Genomic DNA, 24,816 nt, shown 5'->3' on the forward strand with positions numbered 1-24,816 from the left:
AAGGACGCACCCCTTCGGTGTCGAAAACGCTTAATATTTAGTTGACAAATTTAAATCATACCAGGAAACGTGTAAAGAGAGGAAGTAAAAAATAATACGACTTCATCCTGGCTCTTATCCAGAATTTTGCATCTGTCTGTGACTGCAACTTTTCACATTTAAATTTATCTATTTAAATTCATCTATTAGCGAACGAAGAACTTCGCAACCTTATCACTCGTCTTCAACAGGAAAATTTTGATAACAAAAAATATTCGTGTTTATTCTAAAAATAATTTGCCGATTCTTTTCTTGGATTCCGATCGAGCTTATGATCGGGTAGATGAAAGAAGATTCGCGGGCCACGCGGGAGATAAAAAAATCGACTCTTCAGCCCATTGAAGAGCAGAGGATACTGCTACTAACCTAAGTATACCCGTAAAAGTATGACAGTAAAGTCCAAGATGCCCATCGTCTGGTAGCAACTGGGCGTAAACCGGAGGCGTGGACTTGCTTGGGCTCTCTCCGTGCCACGATTGGCCGTTGTTAATGACGGTGTCGGGAACGTGGGTCTCTCTTGCTACTCTGTGGAGCGGCATACGATCTCACGACGACCAAGTCAGCGCTGTTCCCCACTGAAGTTCCCCAGTAGGGGAGAACTACTTGCCAAACAGTTGGTGGGAGCAGGCTATCGCCAGTTATCCCCGATACCTCATCCCTGGGAAGCTTAGTCAGGATCAACGAGTCGATCTCTCAAGATCTATCAGAGCCGTTTGACGAACTTAGTGACGAGTCGTAGATTCTCTAAACAAGCATCGCGAAGTACCCGTCGGACCAGTTGAGCAGTAGCGTGACGAGCAGTATGAACTGACCTCGTCAATTGACCGTCCGAAAAGAAGACCATTAGAAGTTGCGACACGAGTTGTATACTCGGCACGGACGTAATTTCGACTTTTCACACGTGTTTTTCATATCGCGATCATCGACGGGACATCGTAATTGAACAGTTTAAAGCGTGAGATTGTGGGGGAGCAATGAAAGGACCGTCAAAGTCGTTCTTACCAAAGTACTACGATACCGTTCAGTGAGGTGCGATAGTGGCGTTCGTAGTATTCGGTGTCGAGGAAACTCGTCCGAATTACCTTCCCTCGGCGGCTCGGACTAGCTGAGATGACGATTACTATTAATACGCCGATGATGCGACCATGCTTCACCACATATTCTTTCCAAGGTAATGTTATCGTGTTTGCTGTGTTAATTGGAGCTGGCTTCTGTTAATTTTCACGATATGGCTGATTCTATAATCCACTATCACTATTTTTATGTTTCCACTGCTTCATGTATTCACACGTTAATAACATTATTCAATCAATTTATATTATTATATTATTTTTGTCAATTCATATATTTTTAGTTAATTGAAATTGAAACTTGAGATTACACACACATACAGTAATGTCGGATCGTAAAAAGTTAAGTGAACATGAAATTAAGTGTGTTTCAACATAATCCGTAAACGACTGATAACCGTGAAGTTTTTGCTAACGATACTTGTGAATTATGTTGAAACTTGAAAGGCCCTGACCTTATCTTACTGCGTCTTCCATAGTATCTCTTATTCAGTACAACTGAAGAACTATACCTGCCTAGCCGGTGAAAAGCCATACCTGCTTTAAAACGACTAGAATATTGACGTTAATGACCGTCATAAATTACCGAATAACCTCTCTGGCCAGGAGACGTGTTCATTTTTCACCAGTACTTTTCTCACATCTCATTCAGTATTCGATATTTTCTCACGCTCAGAATGCTTTCTGTTTTTCTTCACACATATAAGAAGTGATATCAAATGTACAGAAAATCCTCGAAGAAGTAGTGACATTTACTTAGAAAAAATTTAATCAATGAAGTAGTAAGCGGTATAAACCGAACGCGAGATGTCGATGTAAGTGATGCGATGTATATTAAAGAAATCTCGAGACCTTTTAATTAAATATTGTACAATGAAAATATGTTAACAATTAGAATTCGCTGTAAAAACAAAAGTATATTTAGATTTAATTCTGTTTTGTTTATTTACCGTCGAATGATCTCGCAGTTAAGTCTGTAGCTATCGTTCGATCACGTGATATCGTTGGTACCTTCGAGGAAATCTATTATGAAGCTGTTTAGAAAGCTTCTATCGAAATTATTCTGCCTTTCGTTCAGACATTCTGAACGAAAGGCGAGTCGTATTCGATTAACGAGTTTAGCTTTTTTTTTTAACACATAAGAAATTGCGACAATTTTTTTGTAGTACTTTTTATACATCCCGTAGAAAGTTTCATATGCGACTGACCTTTTTCGGAATTTCTTGCTCATCATTGCAAAAACAATGCTGAAAAACTGAAATTTATATACTTTTGAGAAACGTGGATGGCTCGAGCGTTCTGTAAAAAAAATCAACTATATAATTGTTCAATTAGCTCCCTTTGTTCACCCTGGAGTTGAAAAAGATCTCAAAGGCAAGAAGTTTATATAAGTGTTCACGAAGTCGTCCACATACAGAGTGACCCTTAAAACCTGCCATTTATTATGTCATAAATTCGACGTCCCTTTGCCGAGGCTGACTTCTGTAAGTGCTGTATCCGAGTGGCATCCATTCAGCGTTTCGCGTTACTGGGAAGAAGTAGCATTGGCCACGAGGAAGGGAAATGTCTCTTTTCCTTTCTGTCTCTCGATTTTGTTGCGTGGGGGTCAGTCGACAATACTCGCGCGCGACGACGGTATACATAATGACGGGTCTCGCTAATTAAATAACGCGATTTGTCAGTGTCTCAGCGCGTAATTTGCGCTGGTAATTAACCGGTCGTGATGATTTGCCAGTTGGAAACGAGAAATGCGAAAGAGCGCGCGCTCGCGGAAATCGCGGCGGTAAATGATGGCGGACGATTAGCAACTCGACGAACGCACTTCCGTAAAATCCTCGAGGCAAGAAAATCCTCAGCGATGGTCATTAATTACTTTGTGGTAGAATGCAGAATAATCTTTTTTTCTTCAACTTTGTAATTTCATGATCATATTGATTTATGATTCGCGCCGCGCACGCGCGCGCGATTCCCTCGCCGAGGAAGGAAAGAAACCGAAGAGCTTTTTCTCGCTCTTTCTCTTTCGATTTGTGAAAAACCGGAATCGCACGAAAACCACGAGAGCTAACGCGATTTCCCATGGTCTCATTTGCTAAGCGAACGATCAATTGAGAAACGAAAAGCCACTGAGGGAACGAGATGGTTGACTCAACTCAGATTATAGTTATTTCGGCCCCAGGAATTTTTCTGGTTGTTCTAACACGAAAATCATAGTGGTAACATGCATTTAAAGTTATTATCGCTAACATTACAGCAAAATTTAATAAGAACAAATGGTTTTTCCTTTACCATAATTTATAGTAATTATTTCTCTATGTGATTGTAGTTATATACGTACCAAAAATGTTCCTCTATGTGCACTTACGTGGGAGAGCGATCGCTATCGTCGGACACGCATAGTTTTTCGACCGTCGATTGCACCCGCGGCGATGCATGGCCATTACGGTTATGCAAGCCGCTCGGCGTATTCTGCGCAATCGGATAGCGGTTTCCTTTTTCTGCAGGCGCTTTTTGCCGGCCGCGTGGTCTGCAGCCGAGGAGCCCGCGTCTTGTCCTTTGTCTTACGCGACAAAGTGTTTTACGCGGAAATGCGTTTAATTACAAACGAAAGCGTGCGACCGTCGCGTTTCTCGCCTCCCGACGACGCGACAACGACGCGAGGGGTGTGTGGGAGAGATCGCAGTATCTAATATTTTCACCAACCTGGAAACGTGCAGATGCAGTAACGCGTATTATATATCGTTCTGTTCGCCTCGCGTCCGCGTAAAATTGCGCCCCGGACTATTTCTCTCCCCCTCCCCCTCCTACTCCCCCCGGGATCGCCGTGTTTTACGCGAGTAGATTTACTAGGGAAACGAGAGACGCTTTGTATCCGGATCAGGGAAGTGAAAGCCGCAGAATCGCGATCGTTCGCTTCCTCCTTGGCTCCGGGTCTGCAAGTGACAAGTAATTCGCAGCGAGTAATTTTGTGGGCGTTAGAAACTACGGAATTAATTTAATCCGCGTCGGTGTGCTGCGTGACGCGAGCACCGGTACTTATGCCGTGGCGTATCGGTTGCTATTAAAGTAATTGCATACGTACGTTTGGCGATTTTGCGCGGGCCCCCAACACAGAGGGAAGCGAGAAAGGATATTCTAATTTCCACGTGACGGGGCGTAACCGTATATTCTGTTGTCTTCCTACGCATCTCGTTTGCGTTGCGCGCAAACCGCTACGCGGTTGCGGATCGGAAATGTGTCGCGGAATCTTATCGCATACAAGATTTTCCGTCGAACCTCCTCATCTTATTATCCGCGGATGCCAATTTTTTGCAAAATTTCCACACGCTATACGAGTCAGGGACGTTTCGCGGCGTTTTGCGGCACACGGTTGGCGGAGCACGCTCGTCTGGAGCATCGATGTAAATCGATTAGCATGAATAACGCCGATAGTTAATGAGCTGATTACGTTAACGACACACGTAATGCGCCGTCGTAACTAATAAGAATGTCGCCGGTTAACGAAGGAGATCGCCGTCGCCGCCGTCTCGCCTGGACGACCCGACTTTTCGTCGCGCTCTGTCATTGAGACGCCCTTTTTTCACCCGTCCATCGGGCCGCTCGTAAGAGCGAGCGTTTTTCCATAATATCGAACGTGCGATTGCGCGTCCCCTTTTTGCCGATCCCGATCGTTTCGTTATTACCGGCCATTACTTACTTACTCTCGACGATTGTGATATCGCCGCTTCGAGTCTAACTGATGAATCTGTTCTGCTCCTCACAGAGCCCGACGTAATACTCCTTTTCTTCTCTCTTTTTCTTTTATTACGCACGAGCAAGGGGATCGCCGAAGTAACGCGTCACCTTGAAACTTAAATCGCGTTCGCGTCGCCGCGCCTTTAAAGTTCGCGTTGGCGACTGTATTCGCGCGCGAGTCGCGCCTTGCCGGCAGTAAAAATCGCAACGACTCTATTTCCTCGAGCGCGCGCGTTCCTGCCGGCCGCTGCGGCCGGCGAGATCGGGGCCGAGATCGTCGTCGTGTAACGCGAAATTAAATAAGCCAAGCAAATTATACGCTATCATTGTTGTGCGTCGTAAAACGCGCGGGATTTATTGGACTTATCGGTAGTTACAGCGTTGTCGCTCAATACGCGCCAACGGCTCGCACTTATAAAGCTCTCCTTTCCTTCTCGCTCACATTCTTCTCTTCCCTCGTGTTCCTCTCGCTCTTTCTTCCCCACCTTTCCGGCTCGCGTGTGAGTATTCGCAGACGCGATTTCTAGTTGCTCCATTTTTTCAAATTGTTTACCGAGGCGGCTTACCGGCTTACGGTTTTGCCACAATTACTTGCTTATACATTGAATGCACCGAATGTAAACAGAGACATTGTCCACCGACACAACCGGCCACGAGAGAACCAATACTTTTAGGTCGTTTAATATAATTGATATGTGACACATGAATATATTTTGTCTTATTATACATATAGTATATTGAGTAATTTATGTACATGATGTATATTTTAATAGAATAGATCAAATTACTCTTGATGAATAAAAATTCATCAAAAGTAGTGTCGCAACGCAAACGGAAATATATTAGATTTTCTACTGGATATTGGTAAGTGGAAGTTTTGTGGTTAAAGATAACAGAAAAATAAGAAATAGATGGTAATAAGAAGTACTAATAAATAAATAATGGTAGCAAGAAGAATAATAAGATTTAAAAAAATATTAAAAGAAAGTAAATAACGAAAAGCAATCAATGCACAAATTATCAAAGACAAACGGATATTTGTTTTTTGCTTTATTATTTTTCTGAGTAGGAAATTATTTCATCGTATTTCTTAATATTAATGAGATCTTTTTTATTCGAAATGATAAAATCGTCATATAAACTAATACATCCAAACGCTCCAATTCTTGTGGAACTTACGTGCATACCGATGTATTATAACGCAACAGTATCACCTATCTAATCATTTTAAAGAAAATTCTTTCCGCAGGTAATTGACAACAATTTTTAACAAAGAAATTTTGGCCATCCATTTTCATCGTATACAGAGTATTTCAGAATCTATCATGCTGTCCGTCTTAACAAAAAACGCAGGATATAATGGTATAATAATACTTATATTATGTTTTATCTCAATTTTTCCGCTATGGCGAAGATACTAGTCGTTAACAAATAAATACTAAAATACACAAAATATCATGTTGCTCGCTGATCAATTTCTACCAAAAAATAATGCGACTTAAATAGATTGAATCTACACACTTCTTTATTCTCTGACAAAACTTTATCTATATTCTTCTATATCTATATTCTAATTATATCTATATTCTTAACTATATCTATATTCTAACTTGATATTCTAAACTGAAGTTTGCAAAGTTCTCAAATTTTTCAATCTTATCGCTTTAACATGAAACGAATTTTCGATTGATTTTTTATTAGTTAGATCTATTGCTAATCATTTCAAGATCTCTTGCACTTCCTGTACTCTTTCTGTATCCTTTCGGTGAAAGTACTTTTATTTGTAACGCATGCTATTCTGAATTCAGTTTAATACATTTCCTTACTCTTTTGGCGTATTTTTCAATATTCTATTCACTTAGCTCCACAAATGCATGTTGCATGTACTAGAATGCAATTATTAATGTTCAAGTGGACAACTATTGTTCATGTGATTGCATTACGGACACAGTAAAATATAGCAAAATATATATTTAGATCTCGGTACGATACCAGGACAAGGTCGTGTGAATCAGCTTGGCGGTGTCTTCATCAATGGACGACCACTACCCAATCATATCAGGCTCAAGATAGTCGAGATGGCCGCGTCGGGTATCAGGCCTTGCGTTATATCGAGGTACATTTCTATCAGAGATTCCCTTATGGAATTGTGTGGCTGTTTTTCTCACAAAGAGTAAAAGAATCCTTAACGTCTATCTCTGATGGCATCCTTCTGAGGGCAGGCAGCTACGCGTGTCCCATGGTTGCGTCTCGAAGATCTTGAATCGCTATCAGGAGACTGGGAGTATTCGACCCGGCGTAATCGGCGGCAGCAAACCGCGAGTTGCAACACCTGAAGTGGAAGCGAAGATCGAAGAGTACAAGCGCGAGAACCCGAGCGTCTTCTCCTGGGAAATTCGAGATAGATTGGTCAAAGACGGCATCTGTGAGAAAGCAAACGCGCCCAGTGTATCCGCGATTTCTCGACTGATCAGAGGTCGTGACAACGAAGACGATGCGAGAGTTGGAGAAGGTAAGAAAATTTCAAATGACAATTTCGCTTATCGGCTGGGAGTATGAGTCGAATTCGTGTTTGACGTTTGGCATCGGAATATTTCATTAGTGCTGTAATTACGTATTTAATGTACTAATTGGCACGCGGAGTGCGAGATACCCGAAGGTGCAGTCTCGACAATAATTTTGAAAAAAAGTTTCTTATGGAATTATTTAATTTCCTTAAATATGTGTGTGCGTGCGTATATACATACACAATTTTTATATATAAATAAGTATTTTTTCGGATGTTTTCATTCATCATTTAATAGGTTGTTAAACGTCAGTGTGAAGAAAAGATCTCCGAGACGTCGTATAATATCCCATCCACCCCGTACGAAATTAACTTCTATTTCGAATCAAACGAAACAGCAGATCCTTTGTGTCTCTATCATACTGACTGAAACACCTTCCTCCCGGGGTTATTCACTGCTCGCTCGAAATTCTCTCGCTAATGGCGACGGCGAGTTTCTCGAGCGGGAGTCCGCCCGGTTCTCGACTGCCCGAGTTTCTTCCCGCGTCCTAACGGAGATTGATGATCGCCGGGAATCGGCGAATCAGCCCGACGCCGAGTATTCTCGCGCGGCACATGGAATTGGATTATAACGACATCGACTCGTATAAGCGGGCCGCGGCTGCTCGTTACGCGACGCCTCTTAAAATTGAATCAGCCGTTCCTTTATGTTTCTTGCGAGCGTCACGGCGACGCGGTGAGACGCGCGAATTCGCAAAAATCGGCCGAAACACGCTGTGGCGAGAATAGCGAGAGGGTGAGCGCTTCCCTTCGGATTCGTCACGCTGCCTGCAATCCGAACGCATCTCGCAAAATCAAAGCCAGAAATGGATATACTTTACGAGCCACACGTCACATATCGCGACTGAACTAAAGGCGCAGAGAGATACACCAGACGTATCGGCTAAATCGCTGCATCATACTCTCTGAATTTTTTGAAGTAAAATCTCACTGAAAATGAGTACACTCGCTCAAAATGATGATGCAAACACTGCCAGATACGCAAACGCAACTCGGAATCGTAAGAGAGGATATTTCAATCGATTAGAGTAAATCTGTTTCTCTGTGATAATGGAATACGTCGGATTCACTTTTTACTCTCGAGTGAAAAATTCCTTCAATGATCTAAAGTGGAGAGTTTCAATCTGTATAAGTGAAAAATCATTCGAATTCGAGTGACACGTTAGTCAGTAAAATTTTATTCAAAACATTTAAAAAACAAGCGTCATATAATTCGTTCCATTGCATTCAACGAATTTGTGGTTTCTGCGACACCTTCAAGACCTACCTGCCGGGTTAGGTTTCACAGAGTGTCGTTGCACCAAACACCCACTGAACACTACCCCACTACCCTGAACTGACCCACTTGAATCGGCGACGAACGAGCCCGAGGATGCAAACGTGCTGTTTCGCGCCACGGTGAAAGGACCTCGAATCCGCCGACGTGCGCGCGGCACGCCTCATCACCTGGCCCACACGATGGACCACCGTGTGGAACTCACCACGCTCGGCGAACGGTGAATGAGTAAATTAAATGCTCGCGTATTAATCGGCCGCGCGTTTCTCGGTCTCGGAAATTGCCGGTTCGCCTCCGGTACGCGGCCCGGATCGCCTCCCTCCGGTAGCCGGCCGGCCGCACCGGCCGGGCTCTCTGTAATTTTCTCGCCGCCCGGCACATGCCCACGTGTGTTGTACGCGCGTATGCGTATGCTCGGGCCTGACTCGTGCACGTAAGGTGTGGTGGGCCTTAGACCGCGTGCGAGCGCCGATCGTCCTCGAGAGAATGGACGGACGATGAAGGACGCGCGTCTAATGACGCATGGGTGAGAATTGGGTTGGTTCCCTCTTCTACAACGTTCTTGAAGTATTTCTTCAAGTATCGAGGAGAAAATTTTGAAGGGATGATTCTAAGTGGAACGACAATAGGAAAATGCTCGGTTGTACTGACCAAAAATCACGTCGTTGCGAGGAAAATAAAATGGACTCATTACTTCCAAGTTATTGTCTCTTTTGATTTCTTTGAAATTTTATTCGAAAAGTTTAGGCGAGTCACTCGAATTCAAGAGTTTTTTTATTTTATTTTATTTTATTTTTATTTTATTTTATTTAGTTTTTTTATTTTACAGAGTGAATGCTTTTCTCTGAATTGTCGAATGGGTACATCAATATTTCATTTAAATGCATTTTGCCAATTTCCAACGCTGCCGAGAAAACGATACAGCCAGACTGAGATTACGGCGCCTAATGTTCTAAAGAGATTCTCACGAGATGCGGATATCGGCGCTATGAGGGGTTGCTTCCTACCATGCTGACAAGACAAATGAAATGTATACCGACACGGATTCACCCTGAGAGATTGCTGAGAGTCTGTTAGCCGGCGAAGATGAAAGGAACCACGATTGGTAGGAGGGCAGGGAGAAGCCCTGCGCCTGTAAGTCGATCGTTCTGACGGTTAGGCGACCCCTCCGTCTCCTCCAAGAAAAAACGAAAAAATAAAGAAACTAGAGTAGAAATAACACGACCTCGCGAAGAAGTAAGCAACGAAAAAGCACACCGTCTATTAAACGCTCACGAAACCGCGAATGCATGTCGCGCTGCCGGCGTTGTCGAGAAGAAGTGACGCCTTTGTTCGACGAACGTGTCCGATTGTTTTTCTCGCGTGTGAAACGCGTCGTGCGGTATAACTATGCGTGTAAACTGAGGCGACAATTGGGCCAGGGTGTGATATATGCGACACTTTAACGAGATTATTGGGTCGACACACCGCAGAAATAAATGATCAGATCTTGTCGTCTTATAAAAATTTTGTAAAATAAGAGATATACTATTCTTTATTAAAGTGCATCGGCAGAGGAATATTTTGCATGATAATCAGAAATTATAAGATAGAATAATTGCAAGGATTACATGGGCTGACTTGTTGGATCGATTGTATCATGAATGCAATTGACATTTTCGCAAGAGTATAAGATCGTCTTCAAAGTATGAATTCATAACATCGAAATGTTGATCTCGTTGGCGAGCATTTGGCTCGAAAAACCAACAATTTATATATTTTGATGTGCATTTACAAGAAGAAAGATTTGATACAGTGACGATCATACCACGCAGAATTGCGTGATGCGATATAATATCGTCGTCGCGGGGCGATTTCTCTATTCGATTAGACTCGAGGTGGGTGTCAATTTCTTCTAGCATATGTAATCTTACGATGCACCTGCAATCCATCCTGGCGAGAGTAAATCGTGCCGGTAAATCATGAATTACGCGAATGAACCCCTTTCGATCTCGATAGAGATATCACGCAAGATTTCCGTGGCCGTAACCGTGGTATTGTTTTTGCCGACGCGTCGATCCGGGCGAATCTTGAAAGCAGAACAGAAATTATATCCCTTGCGGGGCTAAGCGTTCGCGGCCGGTCGGTAATTCCCAAAGTTTTCGAACCCCCATATTTATCGGGGTGAATGATTGCCAGGTTTGCTGGGCGATCGGCATTAGAACGAAGTCGCCATGTAAATTCGTCACTGCACGTAGCAATCTCTTGGATGTGGAACAGTATCATCACTGCGATCGAACACTTGTTCGTAATACGGTACAGAAGCTTTGCATAACATATTAACGCGGATTCTCCGTCGTAAAAGTTCGGCTTCAATGAAACGCGTGTGCCCTTGTTTGTGCCAAACTTCGGTTGACCCCGCTTAGGAATATGCATGATGTCACAGCGATAATACACATCACTGTGGTTAATAACGATTACGTAAAAGGTTTATAACATTAACGACTACAATATAATGAATCACGTAAACGAGACGTCACCGTCTGTGAGAAAATTTTGGGAGCCGAAATACAGTCTGAATGCCCGAGAATCCAACACGTCGATCGCCTTGGGACAGTTTTATTTTTATCGCTCGATATTCGAGCGCAAACGAGCGATACTCATTTCGCGCGCATTTCGTCGGAAGGAAGTGATTGCCCACACGAGAGGTCCTGGCGGCACGTCGGTGCTATTTCTGATCGTTCATCGCACGTGGACGTGGCTCGATCGTGTGGCTCGGGCTTAGGGTTGTTGGACCACGTCGTCACCCGCACTATTTCTATCCTCGCGGATAGGTGTCGGCGGATTCGTGAAACCCTGGGCGCACGGCGAGAGAACGAAAAGTGAGCAGAGGACGGCGACGGGAGACGATGGCGGTGGCGGAAGGAAAAAAAAAGGCACGGCCGGGAATAGAGCCCGTGTCGAATTTGCATTAACGCGGGCCGTCCTGACGTCAGGCGTCGTCGCCCGATTAGTCGCGCGCGCTCGTAAACTCGTGTCCCGAAACCGACGACAATCCCAAAATGCGCCGACGGATTGCACCGCCCGCGCACGCGGAAGCAAAAAGTCTGCCTTCACGACGTCTGCTTGTCATATGCCCGCTGCGGTTGCTCGCGATGAGACCGCGCGGAAGAATGTCTGCTTTGAGAGCTCGAGTGCGATATGGACTCGAGCTCGGCGGAATCGTAAGGAGGTAAAATTCGCGAAGTGTTCACTATACAAAGATACACATAGTTGCGTATCTAAAAAATATATGGATTAATTAAATGCCTGTCACGTCTCTTTCTGTGGTCTCTATTTGTTTGTTTGTATATCGCTTACGACTTTCGGATTCAACCGCATTTTCACGCTCGTACCTGCTTACCTAACTGACACTTGCCGGATCTTGATGTCTCATCTGTCTTTTCAATACGCTGCTGCCTTTAGAATTCTCTTTCAGTTGGAAGAGAAGTATTATATGCTTATTTCACACTCGGTCTACAATCTGCTTGTTTACACTCACGTGACCTCCCTCATTTCACCTGCCTCTCCTCCCTGCCGCCGCTGCCACCACGTCGTGTACAATACGTACGATCGTTTTGCGCGGTTTCTTTGTCTCTTGAAAGTTAACGGGTGACAACGAGCGTTTCGCAATTACTTCATGGCTTAATCGCGCAATCTTTCCGTTGACCTTGAGGTCGGGAAAATCGGACTCGTGTTGTCGAGTAGTTTTTAATGGTCGTACAGTATGTAAATCACAATATAAATTGAAGTGGAAGACAGAATGAATTGTTGAGAATACTTTTTTTGGGCAAATGAGAACCAATACGCTAATAGAAAAGCCAATCGGCATAGAGGATTATGAAGAAACTCTTCGGAACACTAACCTAGAGTTGTTGGTGCTCCGAGGAGTTTCTTCATAATCCCATATATTAAGAGATTTCCGGAATAAATAAGAAATAGCATTAAGAAATATAACTCCCACACATCATTTATCTGTTTAAACAAGCTCAATAACTTTATTAAGATTCTCAAAGACAAATTACTTCACAACTCGAATAACAATATTGTTTACTGTATTAATTGCAATAATTTTGATGCCTCTGATGATGTGGACCAAACAAGTAAACAATTAAAAATTTGAATTAGAGAAGATAGAAGCCTCAAGTATCAACCTAGAAACCAATTATCACGCAATATTATTGAATTATCGGTTGTGTCATTGCATAGATTAAAAGGACATAAAATATAATATAATACTATAAAGTATAAAAAAAGTTAAAATATATTGTTGAAAAGTACAGACAAATTTTGAAATAAAATTTGATCTTATTCAGATATAATATAATTTGGTTATTCAGATTTATCTAATTTACAAATAATATAATAACTATTGTACCTAACAACAGGTTTAAAATTCAAGGTTCAAGGTTTAATATATTGACGTTTGTCGCTAGATACAACAGCTGTTATATACTTGCAGATTAGACTATTCGAGATTAGAAAAAAAAGTCCTGTATCATTTTGCAAATAACACACAAGTTTCTGAGTTATTAATTAAAGAAACCTCTATATATTATCATTTTCAACCATTAATTTGTTTACAAAATGTAGAGAATTTTTTACTCAATTTAACTTGTTTTACCTTCACACGAGTAGTTGTACAAATTATATCAGAATTATATAATTATTATTTTTTTTTTCGTTTGGGAAGATTAAGGACTAGACGAAAAATTATTATAAAGACACTAAAGTTACCGTAGGGTATTTATATTCAGTCAATTACTCTCAATCATTTTAATTAAATTTTAATAAAACTAAATGTTTAGACGAATGTTTTAGTTTTAGTTATAGTAACAAATATAACTTTTCGTTCGTATATTGTTTTATTTCAGTTATATAAACTGAGATTTATTCTGTGTAATAATACTTAGTTAAATAGCGCGCACCTGTGCTTTTCTAGTATATTAAAAATTTTTGGGAACTACATCAACTTTGCGCCAGTCATATATTGTAATTAATTTCGCCACTGAAGAGGATCCAAACAGAGGACCGAAACATTTGTGTGTTAAATTAATAAATATAGTTGATTCTTCATCTACTGTTGCTGTTTATCCGCTTTTTATCGGCGTATTGGCTCTCGCTTGCTCAAAAAAATATTCTCATTTATTGTATATCTAAGAAAACTCACTTCAATAATTTGTAATTTGTTAGAATGAATTATGTTCAATATCATAAAAAAGAATTGTTTCTTCTATTAGTCTAAGTGTATAAATGCGCTTTCCTGATTCAATAATAATACCTGTTTCAGTTAAGACAAGTTCTGGCTCCGACTGTGACAGCGAGCCGGGCATTACTTTGAAGAGGAAGCAACGCAGAAGCAGGACGACTTTCACGGCTCACCAGCTGGACGAGTTGGAGAAGGCTTTCGAGAGGACCCAGTATCCTGACATTTACACCAGAGAGGAACTTGCTCAAAGGACAAAATTAACGGAAGCCAGGATACAAGTTTGGTTTAGCAACAGGCGAGCCAGGCTTCGCAAGCAGGTCTCTTCAACATCTAATGGATACACTCCCATGACGTACTCAACGCCATACATGCTTCACTCGTCGGCACCACCTCATCCTCACGCTGCAGCAGCCGTGCCACCTGTTCATCCGCATCCTCATGCCCATTCTCAGAATTTATCAGATGGGGCGTTTCCAACTAACCAAGGTACAAAACAAAGGATTTAGAATGAGATACTTCTGAATTGACAAACTCTAAAATCTAAACAGACAGAAAAACGTTTGAGTCTCAGATACTTCACAATGAGATGATGTTCTTTAAACGTTAGCAGATGATCTCTCAACATCAGCCTTGGTTGAATTTCACTTGAAAGTTGTGAAAAATTATACATTATTTCTGTAAGAGTTAAGAGTCTCGCGTTTTCGCACCATTATGACGACGAAAACGACGTTTGATATCGAGAGACAAGTTAACATGGATTATTTTATTTTAGTTGCCGATCTATATCCCCATCATTCGGCGATGTCTCAACAATTAGTGGCGAATCCCCCACGACTACCGTCGTCCATTGCATCCGCTCCACCTTATAGCTTCGCGACTGCATCAGCTTATCATCCTGCCGCATTACTGCCAGCATCGTCCGCAGTTACTCCTATGAGTCACCAAGTGTCTCCCGTACCCTCTACCTCGTCCACCTTTCAAGCTGGCAGTCATCATCAGCTGCCACCGACTCCGAATTCTCTCGTCACTATGATGGGACCAAATTCCGGCAACTCAAATTCTGTTCCCGAGCAGCTGAATGCGCCAGAGTTGCCAATCAATCCAGTCTCGCCCGTACAACAACAACAACAGCAACAACAGCAGCATCAGCAGCAAACCAGTCAAGAAAACGTGACGCCATCGTGGAACGCTGCGATCACCAGCGGCGCTAGGATGAACCTCTCAAGTCCGCCGATGAGTCTTCAGCAACCTCACGCTTACAATGCTCATCAGGCTCATCAGGCTTTCGCTAGTTCTTATAGCGCTCAAGGCTTCCAGCAACAATCGAGGCCAACAAGTGCCTATTGGTTTTGAAGTTTAATTACAACGATACCGTAAGATGAGATTACTTTGTGACTGTAGGGGTTACTTTGTGACACAGTGAATATTAGTCAATAGTGATAATTATCACTATTGACCAATATTCACTGTGTCACAAAATAACCCCTACAGTCACAAAGTAACTCCATCTTACAGTATAAATTTTCGGACACTTGGTGAAAATATCAGACTTTGAGCTTATGGAAGACAATTAACATAAACAAGTTTTGTCCCTCTTTTGAAGAGAAGCAGTGACTACAGAGGAAATATGAATAAACGGATGAGTATTTTTAGAAATAATACGATTGGTAATTGTAAATGCAAAAATTACCTTTAAATGATTAATTAAAAAGTTAATCAGATGCCTTAGTATAATTATGTAGATTTACTATCCACAAAGAAAATAATAAGAAATGATAAAGAACTTTCTTGTATAGAATAATGATAATGTGTAGAAACGTACCGCTTGTGTAAAAGAAGACCGTGACAAAAGGGAAAGGAATAACTAAAATCTAAACGCGTTCATGTATATATGATTGTTAACGCAGTATTAAGTTTATAAAAATATCGTGTGAGATAAAAATTAATATTACGAATGCTCGACGTAACTTTAAAAAATGATACTTTTCTCATGTCTAAGATAGTACAAAAGTTATACTTTATGAAATAATTAAATTTAAGTAGATATTTACTAACTACTCTGTATATATATTATGTATATATATGTTATATGTCATATTTTTAAATTCAAAATTATTTCATAGAAAAAATCGTGTTTGTTTACGATACATTCATCGTAAAAAAGTAGAAACGCCCACGCACATGTACATACATTACATATACTCCCTTTTATCGGTTCTTCTTATATCTTCGTTTCTCTTTTTCTTCTTCGTTTACATTTATGTATGTTTTTATTTCAGATCGCTCCGCAATGCATTATATATTACGATGTAACTAAAAATTTATATTTTAACCTACATGCACTTTGATTGTATTTTTAGGCTTAGAATGTTCAACAATCTTAAATTTTACTGCGCGCCACGCGCGCGCGACAAAAGTAAAATATATAAGATTATAACTTTTTTATTTTATTTAAACACTTAACCTACCGGTAGCTATTAACCAGTGTGAAAACCTATCAATACGCTTTTGTCAAAACGATATTGTTGGAAAAGATATTGTTTATTAATTCAAAATTATTTAATTATACAATCATATAATTTGCTCGCAAAATACGATGTAAAATATGCAGTTAAAAATTGCACTTGCATCTGTTATTTTATGCGTAAATATCAGTTTTATCTTGCGGTTGAAATTAATTAATTCGTATTGTATCATAATGCATGTATGTTAATACACAGTTACGAAATAAAGACTTACACGAAATCTACAACTTGTGATCGTAATCTTTCTTATAAAAAAACTTATGTTTTTTTCCTTTAATACTTTGAACATGCGCGAGATTTCTTCTCTTCAACTTATATTAATATTTAATATATTGTAAGATATGCACAAATACCCATATATAGGGTATCTCAAAGCAACCTTCAAAACTGTCGTGGAGACATAGTACGAATTGAGGTAAACATAAAAATTCTATATGGTTTTGTAATATAATTGATAACTAAAGAAGATTGACGGATGGTTGCTCGCGATAATATATTAATATTATCTAATTAATAACTAAAAATCTACAAAGTTATTAGGAAAAAGGTAGAGAACTTCTTTGTTTTGTTGGACTTAATGTACAAGCATATGACGGCAGATGTCGCCACTACAGCTTATCTACGATATCTCGCGTAATCATTCACAAATCTTCTTCAATTAATATCTCGATAATTATTGCGAATATCGCAAAATAGTATAGAACTTTTATGTTCACCTTGATCCGTAATATGTTACCACGAAAGCTTCGAAGTTTGTTCTGCCCTTATAGAAATATCATACTAAGAATCATTGATAATTACTTATTTTCAGTATTAAAAATACTGGATAATAAGTAATTATCAATGATTCTTAGTATGATATTTCTATAAGGGTAGTACATCTTGTATATTAGTGTTATTAAATGAATAAACAAAATGCAGATATATTCGACTTAATTCGACTTCAACTTAATTTTTGTCATCAAAAAAGAGATACAAAATACATCTCAGCTGTAATTTGTTCAGTCAGTAGCATCTGTTTGTATAATTTCTTCTTCTCGTAATCCAGTTGTAATATATCCCGTGAGCAACTTATAAGTTTCTCTTCTGCCGCTCTAGAAGGATGCATGGAATCTGTGCCTCGAACTCTTGGATCTTGATCGGATATACATGTTAGAATGGATATCTATTTTCCAAAAATCAATCGTGTGAGACAATGTTCGTGTTAATTGGCAAATTTGTGAGATTACGCGGAATTTTTGCATTGTACCGACGCAAATCGATATTTACAATTTACCGTCTGTTGCTTCATTTCTCGCTTCGCTGGCACACCTTCAGCTCTCTATAGATGACTTGCCTCTGAACTTTTCTTCCATCTCAGCATTTGACTTTCCCCGTGTCTCCGGTAATACCGTCATCAGAAATATCGTGGCTGAGACGGATATCGAGCAATAGAAGTACATAGTAGCGAGCTTATTCTGTTTTACCATCATCGGGTAGAGTTGCACATTAATAAAATGCAGCATATTTAATAATAAAGAATGCATCGGCCCAATAACAGACAGATATCTGATAGGAGACATTTCCATCGTCATCACGACGGGAAGTATCGTAAATCCAAACGTTCCGAAGATCTGCAATGAAATTTATCGGAAGAATATCATAATTAACAAGTTAAATAACAAGTATTCGAAGGGATTTTGTAGTAGGTCGGCAAAATTAGGTCACTCTTGTTGGACTCGCCATTACGAGAGAAAGAAAGAGATCACGCGCTTAAAAAAATTTCAAGGGAAATTTGCGGGAGAAAAAAAAATATCGTCTCACCATGCAGCCGAGAATACAAACGAGCGGTATGGCTACGTAGCCGGTAGTCAAGAAATGTATGTACAACGTCAAGCCACACATAAAGATCGATACACCGACGCTAGAAGTGATGGCGATGAATCGCCTACCGACCCTGAGGGAGTTTCAACTTCTATTTTACGAATTACGTTTGAAAAGCAAATGATAATTGTTTTAGCTGTAATGGGCGATAATAAATCAAAGTGAGAAAAAGAAAGACGCGATTACCTCGTACTGCAATACACGCAGATAAAGCCGGTTCCCAAATTAACGATCCCTATGAAAACAGTGACTAAGAACGGGTCTACTGCAATATTGACATCTATAATTATATTGACAGCATAGACTATGATTACGTTTATTCCGCAAAACTGTTGAAAAATTATATAAGTGCTCGATATCATCACTGGTTTCCACACTTCCGGCAAACAGGCTGCCTTTACAAAGTTGTTTAGTTTCTTTCATATTCTCAAAAGAAGCGGCATGATCTCTTCCTTCGGAGATTCATTGTTGTTTCTTTTCTCATAGTAATGTACTATTTCGTCGAACTCTTTCTGAAACTCCGCCGTTTCCGGACGGCCTTGCAATCAGCGGAGTCGAAGCAGAGCGAGCCTGGCTGCTTCTTTTTGTTCTTTCATGACGAGGAAAAGGGGACTCTCGGTCAAGAAGAAATACGTACAAAACAAGGACAATATCGGCACGATAGTAGAAAGTATAGCAACGAGCCTCTAATCGTTCTGAAACGATTATTGAAATGTTACTGAAAAACGTAATGCATATTTCTTAAATAATTTACGTATAAATTATTTTAATTTATAATTATTTAATTTTAATCCTTAAATTGTCAACTGCGTAATCCTTAAATTGTCAACTGTCATCATTTGTTCCGAATGAAGAAACGTCGCAATTCGAATGATGAAATTTGATCGAAAAGAAAAACAAATTTAAGATTAAAGAATATCTTTTTCAAATTTGACTTTCTTACGCTTTTTCATTAGGACGAAAACGATTATCTTATCTAAAATAAATTAATGATATCTCTCACCCGTATAATATATCCTAGAATATATACGAATAAAATTCCGAAATTATAGCATAAGACTGCAAACACTGTGATGGGTTCTTTCCAAGTGGGTAAGACGATTTCGTATATATACATTGTGGTGAAGAAAGCGCTTAGACCGTTACAAAATCCTGAAAGTTTTCAATGCTTAATTTCAGTTCTTAATTAACGGGTGATCTCATCAACTTTATTGACGTGTAATCGTGTTTGAAGAGCAATCTGTATTACTTTCCTCCTCTGTCTACACATCGATGACGAGCCCGTGCCTGTTATCGATAACGTACGCTCGCATTGCCTCCATGTCAATTTATGTATAATTAATTAGCAAGTATAGCACACACGATAATACATGGAAAATACCGCATCATTCAGCTGCATTGTTATATACATCATAAACCGTTTGTGCAATTAAAAACGTTAATTCGTGGAAAATATACCACATCAGGTAAATTCTTAGGGTTTCATTTGCGGGATAAACAGTTGGGATAGATAAATAAATAAATAAATCTCCTCTAATTAATGCGACTCGCTCCTCTTAATTAATAATTCGTCGATGGAATTTATGTCGATATAAATTACTGAAGACGCACGACGCCGCATTTTAACATTCTCCGTTTCGTCGTGCTTTCATTCTGCTTATAGCTTATAGTTATAACAAATTTTACAAGGCATCTCAATGAGACTCTGATAACTGTGAGAATCTGATCACGAGCGAAAATCGATTCTAATCTTGATTCGTTATCGAAACTTCTCACCCGTGATCATTCTGCCGATTAAGAGCTGCGTTACGGAGTTACTGCTAATAATCACGACCTATCCTAAGATAGTTAACGTGGAGATCATTATTATGCCATAACGTCTCTGAAGTCCATCAAACAGGATACCCAAGAGGGTGCCAACTAAGTGATCAGCGAATGGTATAGAAGCTACAAAAATAAGGAGATATCTATTCACTATATAGATTATAGTGAGTTCACTTTCTGTTACAACATTTTCAGGTGTATTTCACACCTCGTAACTAATAAAAAAGTTCAAATAAGCATAAGTCCCAAGACTGTTAGTTTTAGAGATTACAATCATTTCTCGGCATAGCGCGAATTATGTACGAAGCACCCAAGTTGGCACAGCAAATAAAATAAATGTGAAGAAATCTTGCCAACAATTTTACTTGACCTTCACCTATATAATGTACCTAGACTTATCTGATAACATCAATTTATCAGATCTCTGAGGAAGTATCCATATAGCACAAATCTCTAAGACTTTTTAAAAAATTCCAATTGTGTTCTGAAGGATTTGGAAACTCTTTTGGAACTCTTTAAGAAGTCTTCTAGACATTTGTACTATATGGGTAAAGTGTTGTTTCTGTATTTATTTTTATATATTCGTCATACTACTCTAAAAATATATGATAAACTCCATACCAATATTAAGTATTCAAGAGTTGCAGCAATGAATATTAAAAATTCCGGCAAAATCATAATAAATCATATGACAAGGTTCAAACGTATAAGATTACTGATACGTATCGACATCGACACATGTATGACTGTCAATGATATTTCAAATATTTGTTGTGAAATAACATTTTAAACAAAAATGGCTCTATCTCGAAAAAGTACTAACTTTAGAATTCATGTTCACATAAGAATTTTTCTGTTGTTAGATTAGAATTGTATTTACAAAATATATTTGCAAATTTTATACATTCATCCTGTATTATTTTCATTATCTGTTTAATATGTCATAAATATGAAATTCTTAAATTTTTATCTCTTTATATAACCTGATGATAATCCACCATTTATTTAATTCAGCACACAAAAAATTGTTCTTTGTATACATAGTATTTGCCTTTTTATCGAATAAATGAAATGGATAATTAATGTTAATGTTAATAATTATATGTCACTTAGCGATAAGATAATATCTCTGGTGCGAAAGTAAGTCAGAATAACTTACCGAAAAGCGGTATTTCCGTTTCGGCTAAAGTTATCGACGTAGTGTTACTTGCTAACACTGGGAGCACTACGGCAGAATAACCGATACTACAACCTAATCCGCTCATGATTAATATCACGATAATTATGTGTAATAACTATAATAAAAAAAAGAGCATGCAAAAATTACATATTAGATATATCATTAACTCCTCAAATTTCATAGTGTTACAAAATTTAAATAATCACGACTGAAATTATACAGTAAAGTATATAAATTTTCTTAACCTTCAGTTTGTATATATTGTTGTATAATTGATTTACGTAGGTTGTGTAAAGACAGTTTTACAAAACTACTGTTTTACAAACTTGCTTCACACAACCTACGTAAATCAATTGTATGCATTATACACACACACACGCGCGCGCGCGTATGTGTGTGTATGTGTGTGAGTAATAAAGGATAATCATACCAAGAAAAATTCACTCCTCTTTATATTCAACTGTAGATGCATTTTCGCGGTTGACGTTTTACAATCCGTTTTATTCTGAGTTTATATTTCGCGAAGATTTCTCGAAAATCACAATTTATTTCCACAGTAATCTCAATGACTCTACGGGAATTCGAGACATGAATGGATAATTTATTGGATACAAAATTATGAAATATATAGATGACACGGTATGCAAACTTCGCGTTGCAAAGTTACATACGACGAGAACCGATATAATTAATTGCGGGAATTTACATGACAACTATCATAATAAAGATGTATACTCAAAGGAACGTGATGCTTTTATCGGATTATATCTAATTATATGTGTTAAAGAACGAGGTAAGTCTTCCATTTATCGACCACAACTCATACTGATTTTCTTTTCCAACGAATGTTAAAGGTACAACGTCTTTGGAAGTAGCACAATGACTGATATACTTCTTCGTACACGTCTTAGGTATATATATTATTTAATACCTAGATATGAGGCAAATCAGGCTAAGCTGTTCTCGTATTTGTAATTCTTACTCTACTTATTATCTGCTGTCAACTAACATTGTGACAACAAAATACTACGAGATTTATAAACGTAGAATTATTAGATCAAAATTTATTACCGTCATGAAAAAATCTTCTATAATTTTATGCCTGCTAAATGATATATAATTTATTTTTTAATATACTATTAATTATATACCTTATTAAACGCAAATAAATTTAATACATTGAAAAGACGCAAGTGAAGACAGGTAACACTGTTAACTGAAACCATTAATTAAATCAAAACCACACTTAAAAATTGGTTGAATTGACCGGAAATATGGATACATTAATTAGACTGTTTGGTGGAAAATGAACGATTCAAAATTTTGTTTAAAGTAACTAAATAGAATTGGTTACACGATTTCTGGTTAAGAGATAACCAGTCTAATTTGATTAAATACATTCTGATTTAGGTAACCAAAAAAAATTTGGCTACGTGTTTTTAGTGAAAGTAACTAAAATTTTTAGTTGCAATGCAATAATAATATTTTGTTAATATAACCAGACATCTGATTTAACTAACCACTGCAATCAGGACACAGCCGGATACATCCGGGAACATCCGGAACTATGACTAATATAATACTCAAATATTCCAGTTGAATACCAGAGAGAATATTTCGTCATAATATCCAGAAATTCTGGTTACCAACATTTGTTCAACCAAATATATCATGTTAATACAACTATGTTCTTTTTTCCCTGCAAAAATTATAAAATTGATGCAGAATTAACAAATCACTAGGTATAAGCAATCAAAGTATCGGTGATAAAGTCTTATCTAGACTCAATCTAAGTATACTATCTAATTGTTTACTTTACTCAAAGTAAACAATCGTACAATTTATTTAAACACTCCGTTACGCATTCTAGAGAAATGAATATTGAAAGTTCGATGAAATGATTATAAAGGATACACCACGTATATTTTACCAAAATTTCAATGATAAGACACATCTATACATTCATAATACAAAATAACAATGAAATTTGAATTAACGTTAATTAGCTCTATGTGTTCTCAATAAATAATTGCCAAGCAAATATGACGCCAACTCAAAAGAAGAACTCAACATCGACCGCAGCGCTAGACAAGCAAATAAGAGGTCTATGGCCAGTATTAATAGAGTTGCATCCAGTACCACACCTCTCACTGAGGTTTTGCATCCGATTGGCGTATTCTTCTAGATCTAAAAATATACACCAGTTAAATGTAAGAACTCACTGAACACTTAGTGAACGGTTGTAGTATTATTGTACTTATAGTCGGATTTAATATTTAAGATCCCCTTAAGTTTTATTTTTCAGATGTCCCATAGCTAATGAAATGATCCGTACATCATCTGAAGATGAATTTAAGACGGTTTTAAATATAAGATCCGATTATGAATACCGGCCTATGAGATTATTAGACCCGTTATTCCTGCGTCACAAATTAGTTTCGAAGTCTCCGCTACGAGCCGCCACTTTCCTGAACGAGGACTGAGGTTGTGCTACGATTAATCGATAAGTCGGACGCATTTTCACTTTATCAAGTAGTATTACTCAACAGCGAGTCAAACGTCTCCAAAATTGTTTTCTCTAAATAATTCTGATATATTAAGAAATGTTTCAAACATTATTTTATGGAATTAGTAGCGAAAATGACGTGCGTCTGTGTGCCATTCTAGTTATTTAAAAAGGACATTTTCCAAATACACAGTCAAAATAACTGATGATATTGAAGATTGAATATTGAAGTCATACTGATTTATTTAACTTATACTAACTTCTAATACTAATCTATTTAACTTAACTTTAATTATCTATCATAACGCATAAATAATTTTTTTCTCTCGATGACAAATATTTGCTATCGGCATGACAGAGTTGTCGCATTTATCGATAGAATAAGGTGTGTTTCTAATGGTTCTTGTGAACTATAAAAGAACGATATGTCGTTAATAGATCTTCCAGGAAGATATTGCAAATTTTTGCACGGAGCAATATCGTTTTCCAGTTACTCGTTAGTGTCAACGAGCGAATTGTGGTCTCGTTTTCGTCGTGCGGATGTCGACACATGTCGACGCGTACTCGCTAAATGGTTTCGGAGATCGTTGCGGCCTCGCCCAGGATAGGTCAGTGCTTCCTCCTCGTTTCTGCTTCCTTGTTTGTAACACGATGCACCTTCCTACCGAGTGCATTCGTAAGAGGTCTAATTTCACGATACAAATTTATCGTTACTGCACGCGTCGGTCTACCGCTCATGAGGAAATTCGTCGGTCATTGCCGTTTAACTTCGGCAATATCGCTGCTTTAACTTTATGATGAGGTGTAAATTCAGATACCCGTGAGCAAGCTATTTCTCTCGTCGAAACATTTTATCCTGCATATCTGGATTTTCTTATCACTGAAGTTAAAGCAACAGTATCGGGATCCAAGTTAAACAACAATAATCAACCAAGTTCCCCCGATGTGCTGTCTACGCAAGGCGACGATAAAAACGCAATATCGTGCAATCAAATCTTGAATATTTAT

General features: G+C 38.7%; 1 protein-coding gene across 2 annotated transcripts; it reads left to right on the plus strand.

The window, feature by feature from the left end:
- Positions 1-630: 630 nt before the first annotated feature.
- LOC116843879 (protein gooseberry-like) lies at positions 631-16,659 on the plus strand. Of its 2 annotated transcripts, none has more exons than XM_032814755.1 (6): positions 631-1,210; positions 6,819-6,957; positions 7,064-7,353; positions 13,992-14,396; positions 14,683-15,283; positions 15,426-16,659. In XM_032814755.1, exons 1-5 carry the CDS (start codon positions 1,150-1,152, stop codon positions 15,261-15,263), a joined length of 1,476 nt encoding a protein of 491 aa, XP_032670646.1. In that variant the 5' UTR covers positions 631-1,149; the 3' UTR covers positions 15,264-15,283; positions 15,426-16,659. The 2 variants fall into 2 exon arrangements, with proteins under 2 accessions (XP_032670646.1, XP_032670647.1); XM_032814756.1 differs by adding an exon at positions 6,091-6,203 and having other exon boundaries at positions 635-1,210; positions 14,683-16,659.
- The last annotated feature ends 8,157 nt before the right edge of the window (positions 16,660-24,816 follow it).

The sequence above is a fragment of the Odontomachus brunneus genome, unplaced genomic scaffold (genome assembly GCF_010583005.1).
Source record: "Odontomachus brunneus isolate Ranch 3 - 2012 unplaced genomic scaffold, Obru_v1 Obru_scaffold_036, whole genome shotgun sequence".
In the NCBI taxonomy this organism is placed as follows: domain Eukaryota; kingdom Metazoa; phylum Arthropoda; class Insecta; order Hymenoptera; family Formicidae; genus Odontomachus; species Odontomachus brunneus.